Source organism: Leptopilina boulardi, unplaced genomic scaffold (genome assembly GCF_019393585.1).
Source record: "Leptopilina boulardi isolate dan_hultmark-lab unplaced genomic scaffold, ZJU_Lbou_2.1 LbouV2_327, whole genome shotgun sequence".
Taxonomy (NCBI): domain Eukaryota; kingdom Metazoa; phylum Arthropoda; class Insecta; order Hymenoptera; family Figitidae; genus Leptopilina; species Leptopilina boulardi.
The window spans coordinates 4,321,478-4,342,964 of record NW_026137893.1 but is presented as its reverse complement, the minus strand read 5'-3'; the positions used below and the strand labels follow the sequence as shown (position 1 = coordinate 4,342,964).

Below are 21,487 nucleotides of genomic sequence, written 5' to 3'. Positions count from 1 at the left end.
CTTATTTTAATCCATTTTGGTATTAAAATAAGCAAAATTGGATTAAAATAATAAGCGTTGCAGCTTATTTTAATGCCTTTTAATTTTCTGTGTATATCTTCTATACGGAAAGAAAATAAATATCAAATTTTATAAAAACATTTTCAAATTTTTTAAAAAGAGCTAGTATTTGATTCACTAATTTTCATTTACTTCAAACTAGTAAAATATTCTTCGATCAAGAAAATGATGAATCAAATACAGATAAGTAAATGGGTTTTCTTGATACAATACAATTTTCCTCCAGTGTTGCATTTTCATCAATAAACTATTTCTAATGTTCATAATCAATTAACTATAGTTATAGAGTCTGCTATAGAATATTCGTCAATTTTCTATTTGCCGAAGACTCTTCAGGCAATTAGCTTAATAACTAGGCAATTAAATAAATTACTGATTGAATTTGGGCCAAAGTTGCCTACTTACTACTTTTATCTTATGAAAATTACTACATATCAATGAGAATAATAATTTTTATTTTTCCATCTATTGAATACTTAAAAATATTTTTTAAAGACATTTTTTAATTAAATTTTATGCATGAAAATTTTTCTTTTCGGTAATATAAATCACACTTGTTGATGATAATATTAATCAATGTTTTCATTATACGAAATTTTTAAACACATTGTCAATGGATTTTAACATACCTAAGTACTAAACTCAACTGATCCTTTTCCTTAATATCTTGAATTGTACCTATCAAACATGCAAGATACAAGAGCTTGCCTTAATTTCATGAATTAACATTTGATACAATTCCCAAGTAGAAATGTGCCACTGGCATAGTACTGACCCAACACTGCCAGTCAGTATAACAGTACTGACTGCCGTACTGGGCCAGTAGTGGACCAACCCTGGCTGGTAACGCTGTCCAGTACTGATTTTGTCCCGCTCACCAGTACTAACGTAGTACTAGAATAATACTGGCATAATACTGGCAAAGTACTCATCCGGACTTAAAATCTCACTTTTTTACAAAATGCTAAAACACGCTTTCCAATGCAAATTTCATCCTTATTAGCTTATTACTCCCATTTTTACCACGAACAGGTAATGTGAAGCCAATAATAGTTAATGTTATTTAGAATATATAAAATATTATTAACAATAAATAATTAAAATAATAATTATCATTTATATTAATTAAATTATTTTATTTTTAATAAATTATTTTACAAAAAATAATTTGTGTTGTAAATTTTTTTATTTTTTTAAATTCATAATATTTAATTTTTTTTACTTTGCACTTATACTTAATTTAATAATTATTTAATAATTGATATTACACATGAACAAATATTGTACTTATAACACTTAAAACTAAGAACGAAAAATCTCGCACGCATGGGGGATCGAACCCTAAACCCTTAGAACGCAAGTCAGATACGCATACCGCACAGCCGCGCTGGCTTGAAGTGCTGACTTGAAGTAGTTCATCTAATACAAAAGTTTTGATTTCAAAGTTTGTATTATCTATTGATCACGAAAATAAAATGAATTTATTCTTAAATTTTTTAAACTCACAAAATTTTTTCAATTTTTACAAAGATTTAATGAAATAAAACTGGATATCAATTTCAGTTAAATATTTTTAATAAATTATTTTTACCGTAAATAATATTAAAACAGACAAAAATGATTGATGAATTACATAATTAAAAATAAGTTAATAAAAGACGACTGTAAAATATGAATGGTGAAAAATTTTTTAAATTTAATATTTAATTATTAATAATATTTAAAAATTACAGTGAAAAAATTACATTTGCTTTATTTTTAAAACTATTAGAAAAAAATTCTCAACTTATTGTTATTGTATGCATGATAAATAACTTAATGCACATATTTCAATGAGTACTAAAATAACTAAAAAAACATAAATATATTTTATATAGGTATATAATAATACATTACAATTACATCCAAAATTTTGAGGGAAAGTATTCGAAAGAAATTAATATACATTTTTTTAAATAAAAAATCATCGTTTTCTACCTATTGGAATAATTTAAAGACTTTTTCATTTAATGTTTTTTATCACCGACATAGTACTGATTCGGTGTGAATGACAGTGTACTGCCAGTACTGGTTTTAATATTTTTTTACCTCCGACATAGTACTGATTCGGTGTATTAGTCAGTACACTGCCAGTACTGAAAGTCAATACCGACAGCCAGTATTGGATCAGTACCATGCCGGTGTTTAATTACGGCGAGCTACGGATATTTCTACTTGGGAACTTGCCTATGTCCAAACAATGATCATTTCATTTTAAATCGTTGGATTTAAATATTAAATTGACCCTTTTGTAATTGTATAAAAATTTCAAAAAAATAAATTTTTCAAATATTGAAAAAATTGTAAAAAAAATCTTGTGGACATATTCGGAAATCCTTGTTGCAGATTTTAGGTATTAACGACTACAATAAACCTACGAAATTTCTGTACAATCCGTCACAACGTTTCTGAGATTATTTGTACATAATAATTTGTGACATACACACACATTTAGACATTTATTAACACATTCAACATTTATTAAGGAAAAGAATATATTTTTCATTTTTTAAATTAATTAATTTATATTTTTAATAATTATTTAAGACAAAATTTTAAATTAACCAAAGTATTTTCATTTATATAAACAATTTTAGTGCATCCATTCAATTCAAAATTTTTTAAATGTTATTTTATATTTAATTTATAAAAATAAATTTTAGTTTCTATTTTTAATTCAATTTGACTACATTGAATTTGAATTTAAAATACTTTGAATTTAATTTTATTTAGAAATATTACAAATTTTTTAATGATTAAAGAATTTAACAATAATTTAATTGACAAAAATAATTGCAAATCATGAACCTGATTTTAATTTTCATATTTTACTTTGAAATTTTATTATTTAAATTTCGATTTATTATCTAAATCTATCTCTAATTTAAAATTGAACATCTGTTATTAATTCGAAAATTTTACCTGGGATTTACATTTTGTATGTATAACGCAAAATGTGAGAAAATAGTTAAATTTTTCAAAAATTTATAGAAAATTTTTTTTCAAATTATGAAATAAAAAGTAGAAATTTAACTTTAATAAATAAATGCTAAAAAAAATTTAACAATTAATAAGAAATTCTTCATATATACATATTCATGGAAGTTATGAGTCAATTGTACATATTGATAATAATTATTATCAAAATTTTATTCCATTTGTTGTGTTGTGAATTTAAACATTTATAAAATTAAAGAGTAATTGTATTCATATATATATATATTAATTTTATTCTTTTAATTTTGAGAATAAAAACAAAATGATTTGAAAGTTATTAACAAATTTTTGAAAAAAGAAGAATTTTTGTTTATAAACCGAGAGCAAACACCACAAAATGCCGTCAAAATACGAGACGTGCAAACAAAATGAATAATTTTCAATTTTTTTCTATATTGTTTAGAATTTTTATAATTACTTTCATATCTTTTCATCCACAGCCCAAAAAAAAAATATTTATTAAAAAATGTAAGTTTTTATTATTTCCTACAGTTTCTTTTCGAATAATCACTTTGTCTTATACAGAGTGGTCTAAAAAAAATATCGAAAGTCAAAAATATTTTATTCTGACCCCGTAAAGTTGTTCAAAGGTGAAAAAAATACCTGTATTGTTTTTAATTGGAAAATATTTAGAGTTTGCTAATATTTTACATATATTATATATATGTAAATTATTAAAATTATTTATAGATTTTTTAATTTTTAGACAAATAATAGTTTAACAATTTGTGTGCGATATTTTTGTTTTTAACAACATTTAAAAATGATAAATATATAAGGAAATATTTAAAAATCATGTATCTCTTGTCATTTGATTAGGTTAATAAGTTTTAAAATATTATTATCTTAAAAAAGATGTTTTTAAAATAATTTATTTCACTCAAATTGATATAATAGTTTATATATTGAATATAAGATTAAGATAAAATTTAAGTTTTTTTAAAAATCAGATTCAATTTTCGAGTTAAATTATTAAAATCAATGATAACATTAACATATATATGTATATATATATATATATATATATATATATATATCTACCTATATTACAAAAAGATATCGCCGCCAACGCCGCCGCCGCCGCCGCTGTTCCAAGACTCTGAATATAGCCGCAAGTCAAGAGAAGGGGGGGGGGGGGTAGAAGAGAAGGGAGAGGGGGGACTTGCGGCTATATTCAGAGTCTTGAAACGAACATAACCTTTAAATTTAGGGTGGGGGAGGGGAAAAGGAGGGGAAGAGAGGAGGGGGGATGGGGGTTGGCGCGCGAAGCCGCTGTTCCAAGACTCTGAATATAGCCGCAAGTCAAGAGAAGGGGGGGGTAGAAGAGAAGGGAGAGGGGGGACTTGCGGCTATATTCAGAGTCTTGAAACGAACATAACCTTTAAATTTAGGGTGGTGGTGGGGAAAAGGAGGGGAAGAGAGGAGGGGGGAGGGGGGTTGGCGCGCGAAGCCGCTGTTCCAAGACTCTGAATATAGCCGCAAGTCAAGAGAAGGGGGGGTAGAAGAGAAGGGAGAGGGGGGACTTGCGGCTATATTCAGAGTCTTGAAACGAACATAACCTTTAAATTTAGGGTGGTGGTGGGGAAAAGGAGGGGAAGAGAGGAGGGGGGATGGGGGTTGGCGCGCGAAGCGCGCAGGGGGCATAGCCCCCTAGTATATATATATATATATATATATATATATATATATATATATATATAATAATTGTTAGCCATAATTTATTAGAATTAAAATCTTGCACAAATTATAATTGCTTGTTGAAATCGTACTCATTATATATATATATATATATATATATATAATGAGTACGATTTCAACAAGCAATTATAATTTGTGCAAGATTTTAATTCTAATAAATTATGGCTAACAATTATTGTCTAAATTTGTCATTTCTCATTGGTATTTTTATTACACTTTCAATATGTTCAAATATATATTGCAACGTTTTAAATCAAAAAATGTTACACGTAAGTTTTATTTATTTCATTTTTTTGAATTAAATTTATTGTCATTTTAATTTATAGAAAATAAATTATTTTTAATATTCATTTAATATTAATTGTACTTTTTTCTTTATTTTTAGAGGCAACATTCAAAATTAATAGTCAAACGGCAAATAATTACAAATACAAATGGTATATTTCGCATATTTAATTACTTAATATTAACAATTTTTTTTTCATTCAGTAAATTTTGAAATACAAAACAAAAAAATATGCAATATAATGAGTCGACAAAAATATATATAATAAAAATATTGAATTAAAATTTTGTTAAATAAGAAAACGTATGAAATAACTAGTAAATGCTTATGTTGCACTTGTCATTTGCAACTTTCAACGTGTTATATTTCACATCATATTACAAAATACAATGAATCAACAAACTTGTTTATTTATTATTCTTATTTCCCAAGGCTTCATAACAATTCATTTTTTCTTTATAATTTTTTATAAATTATATTGTCTGACAAATTTAAAAAAAATTATTTTATATACATATAATTTTATATTTTTACATTAAAAATAAATACAAAAAATAGGTCGGTACATTTTATATATTTATTTTTTAAAATAAATGATTTGTTGTTTTTTAAAATTAAATTAATTACAACTAATTTATTAATTCTAACTTCCATTAATAAATTAGTTGCTGTTATTTGAATTTTAGAAGATTTATTAATTCATTTTTTTATTCAAAAACAAAAATATATTAGCAATTTTTTTAAAGTTTTCTAATTTTTAGAATATAGATTTATATTTTTCTGGTTTTAATTAAGAAGAATAATATTCTCTCAACTTCATTGTAAATGAATGATAAACAAATTTCATTTTCAATATAAATAACAGAATTATAACTAAATCGAAAAATACGATCCATATAACAGACGAAAAATCTCTAACTGAACCAATATAATTGAATATGAAAATAAATGATTTTAAAAAAAGTTTTACAACAAAAATTAACTTGTACCTAAAGTAAATAAATTTGTGCAATAGATAATTAATTATAAAAGAATTGAACTTCTTCAAACAATGAATATTTTTATAGAATTGAATTTTTAAAATAAAAAAAAATTCAATTAAAAAAAATTTTTATTACATATACCAAAATATTTTTAATAAATTTACATTTTAGACAATTGATTTGTATTGTGAATATGTAAATTAATATTGTAAATTAATTTAGAAATGATTTTTAAATATTTGTTAAAAATAAAAAAAAGTGAAAAATTTTTTAAGATTGTTTTTTTTTAATTGAAAGAAAAAATAATAGATATTTATATATTTAAAATTTTGTATTTAGTTGATAATTCTTTATAGTTTATTTTCGAAATAAAACTTTTCTTAATTATTTGTTTAAAATAAACAAATTAATTAAAAATTTTAAACAAATTCAGAAATAAATAAAAATAAAATTGAAAAAATGTGAACAACAATTTTGTGAAATTATTTCTGCATACCTATAATTAAAAATATTTATGTTTTTAATTTTAAAGAACAATAAAAATATGTTTCATATATAATTAATTTTTTATTAATTATGTTTAAAATATAATTGTGAAAATATTCCAATTTCAATTAATTGAAAAATAATAATTTTAATTAAATTTTAGATATCTATTTAAAATATATAAATAACAATTTTATGATTATTTAATTTACTTAACAATTTAAATAAATTAACAATGCCTTTGCGCACGTATAGTTTGCTAGTAAAAAAAAAATAATAAAAAAGTTAACGGATTTAAAAATATTTTATAAATATTTTTAAACATGTATTATTAAAAATTTATAATGTACATTGATTATTAATTTTGCTTTAAATTTTATTTTCCAGATAATACAAATGAGACATGTTGCTTAATAAATTGTAAATTAGATAATAATAATAATAATCATCATCATCATCGACACTGTTGGTAAATAAAAATATCGTAATTTAAATATAATTAAATGTTAGATAGATTTCCTAAACAATAGTATGTATAACAATTAAATAAATATTGTTTAAACAATCTAACTATTTTTAACTATTTTTTCTTCTTTTACACAATTATAGCCATAGTTCCGAAGAAAAAAGCAATGACTGTAGTGGATCTTTAACTAGTTCTGACTTTAGTTCTGAACATATTTCTGGCCCTAGTTCAGAGTGTGATTCTAGTTCAGAATCTGATCCTAGTTTAGAATCTGATCCTAATTGTGACTCATCTAGCGATTCTTCTCCAGAGCATCATCATCATCATCATCATCATCATCATTGTAACAATCATTGTAATAAAAGTTATTGTCATGATAATAAGAATTGTAAATGTGACGACGAAAATAGTAAAAAATGTCAAAATTCTTCAGAAAACTGTAATAACGTTGATTTGATGTTATGCTGCAATTAATTTATTAATTAAAAAATTTGGTAATTTATTATATTTATATATATATATATATCATTTTATTTGTTTATTTTATTTATATTATATTTATTATTTATATACTCAACTTAAATGTAGGAATAAATTTATTATATTCTAACTTTGTACAATGAATGTGCAAAATATACATATATAATTTTATTTCGTAGTGAGCGTAATAATTATATAGAGTACAAAAAAATAAACTACTTTACCTCTCATTCTGTATTAATCAAATTTTTATTTTTCCACAATTTCAAATTTCATAAGACTAGTGTTAAGTGATTATGTTGACATTCTGAATATTTTTTCTTCCTCATATATAGAGGAAACATTATTTTTTAATAGAAAATATATATCATTTTTATTATAAATCAATTAATTTGTGTCTAATTATTTAATTTTAGAAATTTTAAAGTAAAAATAAATAAATTTTTCAAATTTTAAATTTGTTATCTACTAAACGGGAAAGATTTTGATTAAATTTATTATAAAATTGATTAAAATGAAAAATATAAAATTAATTAAATTAATTTAATTATATTTATATTACAAAATTATTTTTGTCAATTAAATTATTGTTAAATTCTTTAATCATTAAAAAATTTGTAATATTTCTAAATAAAATTAAATTCAAAGTATTTTAAATTCAAATTCAATGTAGTCAAATTGAATTAAAAATAGAAACTAAAATTTATTTTTATAAATTAAATATAAAATAACATTTAAAAAATTTTGAATTGAATGGATGCACTAAAATTGTTTATATAAATGAAAATACTTTGGTTAATTTAAAATTTTGTCTTAAATAATTATTAAAAATATAAATTAATTAATTTAAAAAATGAAAAATATATTCTTTTCCTTAATAAATGTTGAATGTGTTAATAAATGTCTAGATGTGTGTGTATGTCACAAATTATTATGTACAAATAATCTCAGAAACGTTGTGACGGATTGTACAGAAATTTCGTAGGTTTATTGTAGTCGTTAATACCTAAAATCTGCAACAAGGATTTCCGAATATGTCCACAAGATTTTTTTTACAATTTTTTCAATATTTGAAAAATTTATTTTTTTGAAATTTTTATACAATTACAAAAGGGTCAATTTAATATTTAAATCCAACGATTTAAAATGAAATGATCATTGTTTGGACATAGGCAAGTTGTATCAAATGTTAATTCATGAAATTAAGGCAAGCTCTTGTATCTTGCATGTTTGATAGGTACAATTCAAGATATTAAGGAAAAGGATCAGTTGAGTTTAGTACTTAGGTATGTTAAAATCCATTGACAATGTGTTTAAAAATTTCGTATAATGAAAACATTGATTAATATTATCATCAACAAGTGTGATTTATATTACCGAAAAGAAAAATTTTCATGCATAAAATTTAATTAAAAAATGTCTTTAAAAAATATTTTTAAGTATTCAATAGATGGAAAAATAAAAATTATTATTCTCATTGATATGTAGTAATTTTCATAAGATAAAAGTAGTAAGTAGGCAACTTTGGCCCAAATTCAATCAGTAATTTATTTAATTGCCTAGTTATTAAGCTAATTGCCTGAAGAGTCTTCGGCAAATAGAAAATTGACGAATATTCTATAGCAGACTCTATAACTATAGTTAATTGATTATGAACATTAGAAATAGTTTATTGATGAAAATGCAACACTGGAGGAAAATTGTATTGTATCAAGAAAACCCATTTACTTATCTGTATTTGATTCATCATTTTCTTGATCGAAGAATATTTTACTAGTTTGAAGTAAATGAAAATTAGTGAATCAAATACTAGCTCTTTTTAAAAAATTTGAAAATGTTTTTATAAAATTTCATATTTATTTTCTTTCCGTGTAGAAGATATAAAAATAATAAGCAATATTGAAAATATCTAAAACTTATTCCAAATTCAGAAAATTGTGACATTTCAATTTTCATTTATATAATGATAAACATGTATAAATAATTACTTACTATTTAATTTTTTACATTTTCCATGGATTACTCTTCAAACGGAAAAGAAATTTGATAAAATAACATCAATATACATTTGACTTCTAATTTCCATGAATATGTATGTGAGAATTTCATGTCACCGTTAAGTATTTATAAATAAATAAACACAAATAATCAATCAAACCTTCGTATTTTTAGTTTTAGTGGTGGCACACTAATGGGATAGTGAAAATTTGTTGACAAAATATGTCTGTTAGATATTTCCATAGTAGCTGAAGTGATATTTTACACGCCGCAAAAATAAAAACGTTAAGAATATAAACTTTTTCAAGAAATTCAAATGAAATTTAAGCATTTTTTCACTTTTTAACTTAAAAAACTAATTGTCAAATAAATATTTTGTTCTAATACTGTACATAAGTGTTCCATTGTATATAATTTAGCAAAAAAAATTATACCCAAATTTTTAATTAAAAATAATTCTGATTTTTAAGTGTTTGATTCGAGAATCACAAAAGTTAAAAGTTTCGTGGATTTGCCCATATGTTTTAAACTAAATAAAAAGAATAAATACAAAAATAGTAACTTAATCAAGATTTAAAATTTTTATGTATAATTAAAATAATTAATTATAATTAAAAATTTGACGATAAAATTGGTATGAAGACAGTCATGGTGTTTTAAAACGAAAAAATGCCATTGACGATTTTTGGTATGTATGTTATAGCTGCAAGGCAGTTTCTATAACCATTGTCAAAATAATCGTTGTTCCTGTTAAGTTTTAAATTAAAATTAAAATGCAATTCTAGATTCCATTAGTATACACCTTATTGTAAGAAATAACAGAATTTATTGTTATAAATTTCTAAAAGTTTTCAATATTTGACTTGACTTATATACATTTTCCTTTCTAGAAAAAAATATATATTTATATAATGAAGTTTTGAGTAAATGTCCAGATGTGTGTATGTCTGTGTGTGTGTGTGACTATGTCACAAAATATTGTGTTCAAATATCTCAGAAACGTTTTGACTGTTTGTCCTGAAATTTTGTATGTTTATTGCAGTCGTTAATACCTAAATTCTGACACATGGATTTCCGAATATATCCACAAGATTTCATTTACAATTGTTAAAATTTTGAAAAATGTATTTTTTGACAAAAAATTTTTTTTAATGTAAATTTTATTTTGTTTGGTAAAAATACTTATTTCTCGCATTTAAATTAATTGATTAACCTATATAAAGTTCTTATTTTACTGAAATGTACAGAGTAAATCTATAGAATAAATTCAAAAAAAAATAAAATTTAATCAACATTAAAAATTTTTGTAATTATAATTAAAAATTTGACAATAAAGTTAATTAACGACATTAATTTAATAATAATGTTGTTTCGAAAGTGTTAAAATTTTTTTTACCACTGTTCAAAAATACACAGAATAATATTTTATAGTTTTGTATAATTAAATTCTAAACCAAATGCATAATTACTAATTATTAAAATTTAATAAATTTAATATTTTTGATTGACCTTCACCTATATACTCAAAATATTTATAATATCGTTAAATCATGCAATTAATTTTTAAAGAGTGGAACAGGTGCAATGAGGTAAGAAAATCTTGTGAAATAAAATAAACGCAAATATAAATCATTTCGATACGTTATACAGAACATATATATTTTGTAATCGTCTTTTGTAACAAAGTTATTATTAATGCAACATAAGCATTTGTTCATCTTATTAATAAATGTTATTGCACAAAATTTTAATTCCGATATTGATGCGCGCTTCGTTTGTCTCTCACGTTCAAAAAACGTAGAAGCTTTATTTTGTTTTTACAGGTCTTTGTAATTAACAAAAATCAACCAACTAACTTTTTTTTTAATATGTTATTCCGCTTCGAATTAATATCCCTTGAGCAAACGAAAAAATTCATCGAAAATTTTAATACATTTTAAAAAAAAAATTTATAGTAAAATGAATTTTCAAAGCAACAAAAAAATTAAATTTTATATGAGTATTCGCCCTCATGTTTTTACTCCTAAGATTTTTTGTACAATTGATATAAGTGAAATTTTTGGTTTTGCAAAATTAATTTTCATTTTCTTAAAGTACTTCGACTTTACTCTCTAAATCTGAATTAGTAAAAAAGTTTACTAATTTGAATTAGTGACTCACTTTTTGCTTCTCAATTAGTAAAATTTTACTAATTATTAGTAACTTTTACTAACAATTAGTAAAATTTTACTAATTGAGAAGCAAAAAGTGAGTCACTAATTCAAATTAGTAAACTTTTTTACTAATTCAGATTTAGAGAGTAAGGATAACATTCTCATCATGCCACTCGCGTTTCACGCTCGAAAATTAGAAAAATGCAATAGCAAAAGAAAAGGGTTCATTAAAAAATTTTAAATGTTGATTACTTTAGAGTGGAAGAGTGTACAATTTTAAGAGACTAAAATGAGAATGTAAACAAGTTAATTTTCAACTTTTAATTTTTTCACTTTTCAACGGTTTTGATTATTATTATAGAACTACCGTCTGAGGGTTGGTTTAGTAATTTGATGTAGACCATCAATTGATTAATGTAAATAAAAAAATATTTAACAAATAAATAAAGTTATCCCAATTCGGTAGATACTAATCGAAAACTTACGTAATTCTGATACAACAAGCAAAACATGAACTATTTTAGATTAATGGATTTTTCGAAAACAATTGCAATGTTAGAAATGGAAAATAATGGTTGGACTTAAAAAAAAAAATTCGTAAATTTATTAGTAAGTTAATGTTATTTGTGTTAATTTAAGGTGGTTTAAACACAAATAATACATATAGTTGCACATGTTTTTTCAAAATAAAGTAATTTTGCCCTGCATTTTACCCATTTTTCATCCGTTTTTGTCTTTTTATTAAAAAAAGAGGTATAACTTTTTTGATTTAATCACTATTAAAAATTGTCAAAGGAAAAAAGTGTTTATTTTTACTCTTTTTTTTCGAAAAAAAATTGAAAAAATTTGCTTTTTAAAAAATGCGAATTTTTGAAATTTTTAAAAACTCAAAATTTGAATAGTTTTGTTGTTTTTAATGAACTTAGGCGAAATTTCGGTATACTTAAAATGTACACCAAATTTAAATTTGAAATTCTATGACAATTTTAGCATTCGGATTCTTTTAACTATCCTTGCCCCGGTACTAGGGCAAGGATAGTTAACATTTTTTTTTTACTTTTTCATACGTATCTCGTAGGGATTGCACTCTACAGCAAAATAATGTGTTTTGTGTAAAAAGGTTTTTGTCGATACCACAGATTATACTGTATATTCTTGAACATTGCAAAAATTTTTTTAATACTTTCAAAATAACATTATTATTATTAAATTATTGACGTTAATTAACTTGATTGTTAAATTTTTAATTATAATTAATTATATTAATTATAAAAATTTTAAATCTTGATTAACTTACTATTTTTGTATTTATTCTGTTTATTTAATTTAAAGCGTGTAATTCAAATTATTTTATTATTTGTGTTTATTTATTTATAAATACTTAACGGTGACGTGAGTAATATGAATTATTTTATATGATTATTATAATTAATATTGACATGAAATTCTCACATACATATTCATGGAAATTAGAAGTCAAATGTATATTGATGTTATTTTATCAAATTTCTTTTCCGTTTGAAGAGTAATCCATGGAAAATGTAAAAAATTAAATAGTAAGTAATTATTTATACATGTTTATCATTATATAAATGAAAATTGAAATGTCACAATTTTCTGAATTTGGAATAAGTTTTAGATATTTTCAATATTGCTTATTATTTTTATATCTTCTACACGGAAAGAAAATAAATATGAAATTTTATAAAAACATTTTCAAATTTTTTAAAAAGAGCTAGTATTTGATTCACTAATTTTCATTTACTTCAAACTAGTAAAATATTCTTCGATCAAGAAAATGATGAATCAAATACAGATAAGTAAATGGGTTTTCTTGATACAATACAATTTTCCTCCAGTGTTGCATTTTCATCAATAAACTATTTCTAATGTTCATAATCAATTAACTATAGTTATAGAGTCTGCTATAGAATATTCGTCAATTTTCTATTTGCCGAAGACTCTTCAGGCAATTAGCTTAATAACTAGGCAATTAAATAAATTACTGATTGAATTTGGGCCAAAGTTGCCTACTTACTACTTTTATCTTATGAAAATTACTACATATCAATGAGAATAATAATTTTTATTTTTCCATCTATTGAATACTTAAAAATATTTTTTAAAGACATTTTTTAATTAAATTTTATGCATGAAAATTTTTCTTTTCGGTAATATAAATCACACTTGTTGATGATAATATTAATCAATGTTTTCATTATACGAAATTTTTGAACACATTGTCATTCGTCGTGCGTGATTCTTTTTTGTTTGGTTTACTTTATTTAAAAAATGTGTTATCAAACATTCCAATAATGAAGGTCATTCTTGATATTATAACAAAGAGAACAATGAAAAAGGTATTCGCTAATTGCTGATGCCTATGGAATAATAGTCTGTCCCAATCAAGAAAATTTCGTTACTTTCAAAATCAAATGCTTGTCCAGTTTCTTTTCACAGGATTTTACAGTACCTAAGTACTAAACTCAATTGATTCTATTTTTAGAATTAATGTTAATCAAATTAACATTTGATTGTCTAAACAATCTATCATTTCATTTTGAATCGTTGGGCTCTAATATTTTATTGGCCCTTTTGTAATATATATTGATAAGAAATTCCTCATTCACAGATTCATGGAAATTATGAGTCAATTTGTATATAAAAATGTACAAAATTAAAAAGTAATTATATTCGTGTACATGCTTATCATATAAATTCATAATCATAATTTAAATAATGTATGCCTAATCAACTTTTTTAATGTCACGATGTTTCGAATTTGGAGAATAAAATAAATTATTTAAAAAGTTATTATCAAATTTTTGAAGAACAAAGAAGGATTTTCGTATATAAACCGAAAGCAAACACGACAAATATCATCTTAGTACAAGACATTGTATAACAAACAAAATGAACAATTTTCAAATATTTTCCATTTTGTTTGGCATTCTGCTTATTTCTTTGATATCTTCTGAAGCAGGGACCATCAAATCTTTATTGAAAAATGTAAGTTTTTATTATTAATTTTCATTTCATTTTCGAATAAACTTTTTATCGTAGTATAAATATATTCTAGTATGGTCAAAAATAATACTAGTCAAAAATGTATTTCTTTGATTTCTCCAAAGTTATCCCAAAGTGAAAAAATATACCTGTATATGATTTTTTTTAAATTGGAAAATTTTTAAAAGTTGCTTAAAAGCCCACGAAACTAACAGTAAAAACACCATAAAGCAACAGTAATTTTGAGTTTTTTTTTGACGATTGTATTTTTAATGTAGGTAAATGTATGATATCTGATATATTTTTTATATTTTGAAATTATAAATTAATTAAATTTGCACCAATAAAATAATTGTTCAGTTAAAATACTTTTTTTTTATACGATATTTTTTAAACAAATATATTATACATATATAATTCAACCTTATTTTAGTATTGATATACAGTTGAAAATATTTAAATTTGTTTAAATCATATTTTCTAGTTGATTTAATGTAAATAATATATTTAATGGAAAAATATATATATTATTTGGTAGATTTTAAACTATATTTACATAATTATGTTTTTAATTAAAATCAAATATAAATTATTATTGAACACAATGACATTGCAAGGCTGCAATATAAAGTTATTTTGTGTAAGATTTGTTGAATTGCAGTAAACCAACGCACAGTGGTTCGAATAGCGAATCTAGCTGGACAAAAATCCTAGCTCAAAATGTTTTGAATGGATTTTTATGACACTTGGTATCTAGGGGTTTTCAGGGTCGCTGATTACGAATTTGACATCAGTTTAAAAAAATTCAAAATGGTGGGTCCAATATGGCGGACTTTTTTTTAAAAATTCGTTTGATCTCCATAAAACTCATTATGTAGAGGTTTTTGGGGGCGCTGATTACAAATTTAATGTCGGTTTTTAAAAATGGCGGATCTAATTTGGCAAACAATTTTCATTTAAATTGATTGATTTTTATTAGTCCTGATATTTTAGAGGTTTTTAGGATTTCTGATTAAGAATTTGAAGTCATTTTTGAAAAACTAAAATTAATGCCTTTTATAAAATAACATTAAATTCCTAATCATCGACCCCAAAAGCCGTAGATATCGAGTTTCATATAAATTTAACATTTTTTTATAACATCATCATCCATATTAGTGTCGCCATTTTGAATTTTTAAAAATCCACTTCAAATTCGTAGTCAGCGACCCCAAAAACTCATAGATACCAAGTTTTATTGAAATCGAACGATTTTTTAAAAAAGTTGTCCGCTATTTTGGATCCGCCATTTTGAAATTTTAAAAATTGACTGCAGATTCATAATCAGCGACTAAAAATACCCATGAGTACCAAGTATCAGAACATTTGAGTCAGTAGATATTGTAGAACGATATTTAATACTCAAGGCATATCCGTCACCCGGAAGTTCAAAATGAAAATTTAAAAAAAGTGGCTAAAGGTGGTTGCATATAAAGCATAATCTAATACAATAATAAGTACTTTATACATCAAAAATAGTGGCCAGCACAGGCCCCAGAAGTTCTGGTCCTTCGAAGTAAATAAAATCAATTTAAATTATATAATTTAGTCCTATATATATTCGCTAACTAGCGAATTGCATAATTATATAATTTATAAGATATGTGTTGACGGTAATTTTTCACGAAAACAAAGATGCCGCGAATGGCAATGTTTAAATTGTTTTTAAATGAAAAACATTTTTTTCCCAGAAACTAACATTCATACGTTAATGTAGAATAACTAAACATACTATTCCTATAGTATTTATATTTTTTGAAGATACAAAAATTTTGAATTTTGTCCAGCTAGATTCGCAATTCGTACCACTGTGCAACGCTAACAATTGTCTGAATTTGTCAATTATCATTAATTAATTAATCATTAATCATTAATTCATACAAAAAAAATTAAATTTCAATCTTAATATTAATTGTACATTGTTTTTTATTTTAGGAGCAACATTCAAAATTGATATTCAGACGCTCACCTGATAGGTAATTAAACTTTATAATTTAAATAATTTTTTTTTGTGAAAATTATAAGGCAAAGATTTTTTTAGTTAGAACTAAAAAAGAATAATCTATATTTTATAGAATTTTTATATATTTCTATTTAGTCTTTTAAATACAACAAATTTGTTAAAAACATTTTTTTTTGTTTTTAAATGAAAATGATTTTTTTTTATAAGTAAAGTGAATGATCTTAACAAACAAAAAATGTGTTGTTTTGAAAAATAAAAAAATGAATGTAAAATTTTTGTATAAATTATTTTCTTTAGGTCTATTTCTAAAACTTTTTACAAAATCTTACAATCAAGCAGCGTTAAACTAAAAAAATAATCTGAATTTTTTTATTTTAAATAACGCGCTGAAAAATAGGAGTGGTCACCACAAAAACCTTTTCAAAGATCACCTTACTACAAAATCGCTGTGTTTCTCTTAATAATTAATATATTTTAAATTAAATTTTAATAAAAGTGTAGAATTTTTAATGGACAAATGTTTAGAAAAAAATTTCCAAAAAACACGCGTTTTTCCATTATCTGACTGCGACTAACCCCTTAAAGCGTTCCGTTAGTACTCGTTAATTCAAATGATAACATAAATGGTTGTTGTTTTGAATAATTATGCGGGGAGGGCTCTGCCTAAAAAATTTGGAACATTTTTTATTTAATATAATGTCTCATTATAAATATGTAATTCTAGTGACAGTAGCAGTTCTGACAGTAGCAGTTCTGACAGTAGCAGTTCTGACAGTTGTGAGGATAGTTCTCCAAAATGTATGGAACTTTGCTGTGATATGGAAGCAGCAGGACCATCACCAGGACCAGCACCAGGACCAGGACCAGCACCAGGACCAGCACCGGGATCAGCACCGGGATCAGCATCGGGATCAGGACCGGGATTAGACCCGGGATCAGCACCAACAATTAAGGGAATAAATTCTGCAAAACAGATAGTAGAAAACTTAGAAAAAGATTTAAGAAGAAAAGAAATCGAATTATATGACAAACAGAAAAATGTAGAAGATGCGAATAAAAATTACAATAAAGACTACACAGAATTAGCCGCGGTAATAAATGAAATAGGGGATTTAGTTAATGCAAATAATAATAGGGCCTTGAATGCTGAACTGCTTAAAAAATTGATGGATGCACATAAAAAATTTGGAACTAGTAAGGATGAGTTAGATAAAGCAATAAAAGAGCTAGAAACAGTAGAAAATGAAAAATCAGAATTAAATAAAAAATTAACTGTAGCAAAGGCAGATGTAAAAGACATGTTTGTCGTGAAATGAAAACAGCGGTCTGATTTCAGGTAATCTTATTCTTTTTTAACCTATCACTTTATCTAAATCTTTTTTAGCCTAAATTTCATATGACACTCGTTAATAAACACAAATTATGAGAGAGAGAAAAGGACACAAATATATTTGTAACTTTATCTCTATCAAGATTTGCGTTTATGTGCGAGTATCAATTATAATTAAAACTCGAAAGAGATACAGGTCAAGTGACGTTTAAACAAAATAAGATTTAGTTTACAGAAATATTAGCCCAAATGACGGTTAGGTTAAAAAAAAATAAAGTTTAATATAAATTAAAATCAGATTGAGGGGAAATTTACTCATATCGATGTAATAATCATTAATATTTTGTAGTATAAGTGTATAATAATATTGATAATAGATGTAACATTATAGCCTAATGAGTGGTCAAGTATACACTTCTTTAACAAGTAAATTCCCTCTCGAATTAGATTAGATACAGATAAGGCCATATTCTATATGTATTATGATTTTACTAATTATTATTTGATTACATTATTATATGTTTTATTTTCTTTATTATTATTAGTTTTGTATAGGTTATAAGTATTTTATATATTTTTATATTTCTCTCTTGTTTATAGGATTTATAGTTTTTTCGTTTATTCTATTTTTAATTGCTGTTCTTATGGTTTTCTTGTGACATAATAAATAAATTACAATTAAAATAACTGTGTATTCTATGAAAAAAAATATTAAATTTTTGGAAAATCAATCTACAGCACGAAATTTTTTTTTGTTAGAGTAGTATAGTAAATGTGCAATATTATTAAATTAAGAAATTCAATTAGTATTTACTTAGTATTTTATTACGTTATTACTTAGTTCTCATTGAAACCTAATTTTACTAAATTAAATTTTTGTACTTAATTTTTATATATACACTAAAACGTCAATCGAGAACAGACGAATGTGCAGTGCTGTTCTCGATTGACGCGATTTTTATCGCTCGAAAATAAAAACACTCAGGGCCGTATGAAGGGCCTTACGCAACAATGTGAATTCTATCTAGGGGATTTTCACTAGTGGGGCACTGAATCCATCTTAAATTTAAAAATCACAAGTACGACTTTGGCGTCAGTCATAACCTAAATTCTACCCGCTTCCCCACTTCCCTTCAAGTGTTCCCTTGCTCTGTTCTCGACTGACGTGTTCTCGATTGACGTTCTAGTGTATATATATACCTATATTACAAAAAGATATCGCCGCCGCATTAGCCGAAAGTTTTGAACGTTCATATGAACGAAATATTTTTTCCCATCTATAAATTATTAAAAATTATGATGACTATGTAAAATAAAACAGTAAATAAAACAATAATTAAATTAATAACTTCTTTTTAGATATTTTGAACAATATTTTGTAATAAAATTCGTACTTAAAGAAATTGCAAAAAAAATTTCATTCATATGAACGTTCAAAACTTTTGACTCATGCTGCCGCCGCTGTTTCAAGACTCTAAATATAGCCGCAAGCCCCCCCCCCCTTTCCCCTCTTTCCATCCACAAAAATGACCTAAATTTAGAGGTTAAGATCGTTTCAAGACTCTGAATATAGTCGCAAGTCCCCCCCCCACCCCTTTCTCATCTTTACCCCCTCCCCACCAAAAATGACCTAAATTTAGAGGTTAAGATCGTTTCAAGACTCTGAATATAGCCGCAAGTTCCCCCCTCCCACCACCCTCTAAAAATAACCTTAATTTAGAGGTTAAGATCGTTTCAAGACTCTGAATATAGCCGCAAGTTTCCCCCTCCCACCACCCTCTAAAAATGACCTTAATTTAGAGGTTAAGATCATTTCAAGACTCTGTATATAGCTGCAAGTCCCTTCTCCCCTTCCCTTCTTCGCCACCTCAAAAATCAAGGACATATGTCAAAAACCAAAGATTTCGAAAGGGTTGAGACAGACATAACATATGAAAACTTATTCCGTTCCTAATTAACTTTTTAATTGCAGAATAGATGAAAATTTAATTTACGGATGCAGGTTAATATATAGTTTATGTTGATATTAAAATATAAATAAATTTCTGCAGTTCAAATGTAAAAACATTTGGAATGGATCCCCCATGAAAAAATGAATATTTTTTGAAAATGTTGAACATCGCCGCCATCTTGGACTACAAGTGGAAAATTTTTTTTTTCATATTCAATAAGTTATTTATAACAAGTAAACAAAAATTTCTGAATAAATGTCATGGTTTTTTTTTAGAAGTACATCCTAAAAAAGACTTCTTTTTCCCTGTTTTGAACTGGAATGTCCCCTTAACCATTGAAATTACTTAAAATTTCATCGTTTAATTGTATTTTACATTTATCAGAAATTTTTTTTTTAATTTTGAATTTCATTCAATTACAAAATTTTTTACTTTTCTATACAAAGAATTTCTTGCTCTATGTTTATTCCTAAAAAATTTCAATCTTAAAATTTCAAATTAATTATATTAGATTTACATTAAAATTAAAATTGTGTAATTTAAATAATTACAATTGAATTTTTTAGTATAAATAACTTCTTGCTCTCTTTTTTGTTTCTGTAAAATTTTTAATTTGAAAAATCTGTTTAAATTGGGTTAACATTGAAATTCAAAATATGAAATTTAAATAATGTAACCAACTAATGAAATTATTTACCATTATTTATTTTCATCGTTTAATTGTATTATAAGTTTTTTCATTCAATTTCAAAGTTTTTAAATTTCCTGAAATTTAGATATATGCTTGAAATCTATTTTAGAATACTTTATACTTAAATTCAGTATGTAATACTCTTAAAATTAGAATATATTCTTCGTACTTAGTATATATTCTAAATTCTAAGAATATATACTGAATACTAAGAATATATTCAAATTTTAAGAATATCGCATACTGAAATTAAGAATAAAATATTCTAAAATAGGTGCCAAGTATATAATATACTAAATTTTTTTGGTGCATAGAAGCACGTTCTTACCGAAATGGAAATTTAAAAAGTATGGACCAAAGATTTAATTGTTTAGCAGATCAAGAAGTCTAAAAATCATTTTTAAAAATGTGGAAGTCAAATATGTAGTTGACATTATAATTGTTCGATCAGTTCAATATTTAAAGTTTAGATTGCGTAGAAGGTCATGCAGTCAGAAATTAATTTTTTATAACAGTAAAATTTAATAATTATGAAAAATTCAGTCTTTAATTGTATAATATAAGAAGCAGAGAATGAAAGAGAAAGAAAAGCTTCTGTGCTTTTTTTTCATCAGCGATGATATGAGATGAAAGATCGAATATAGAAAAACTATTTGTAAATTTTATTTTATCCTTTTCCTTAATTAGCCTACTAGTTAATATGTTTCCTTATAAAAAATTTTAATAGAAAATTCTTAACAATATATACGCATATATATTTCAATCGGAATGTAATATTTTGAATAGGAATTCGTTTTAATGAGTAATTTCCTATTAATGAAAAATTTAATATATAACTGTTTAGACAATTTTGAATCGGA

The 21,487-nt window shown here is 24.3% G+C and overlaps 2 protein-coding genes across 2 annotated transcripts; both read left to right on the top strand.

Annotated features, from left to right (window-relative positions):
* The first annotated feature begins 4,911 nt into the window (after positions 1 to 4,911).
* Positions 4,912 to 8,800, top strand: LOC127284861 (phospholipase D C-like). Its single transcript, XM_051310559.1, has 5 exons — positions 4,912 to 5,063; positions 5,180 to 5,231; positions 6,937 to 7,018; positions 7,159 to 7,403; positions 8,733 to 8,800. Exons 1-5 carry the CDS (start codon positions 4,956 to 4,958, stop codon positions 8,798 to 8,800), a joined length of 555 nt encoding a protein of 184 aa, XP_051166516.1. The 5' UTR covers positions 4,912 to 4,955.
* Positions 8,801 to 14,501: 5,701 nt separating this feature from the next.
* On the top strand, positions 14,502 to 19,332 carry LOC127284909 (merozoite surface protein 1-like). Its single transcript, XM_051310628.1, has 3 exons — positions 14,502 to 14,655; positions 16,627 to 16,667; positions 17,379 to 19,332. Exons 1-3 carry the CDS (start codon positions 14,560 to 14,562, stop codon positions 17,968 to 17,970), a joined length of 729 nt encoding a protein of 242 aa, XP_051166585.1. The 5' UTR covers positions 14,502 to 14,559; the 3' UTR covers positions 17,971 to 19,332.
* The last annotated feature ends 2,155 nt before the right edge of the window (positions 19,333 to 21,487 follow it).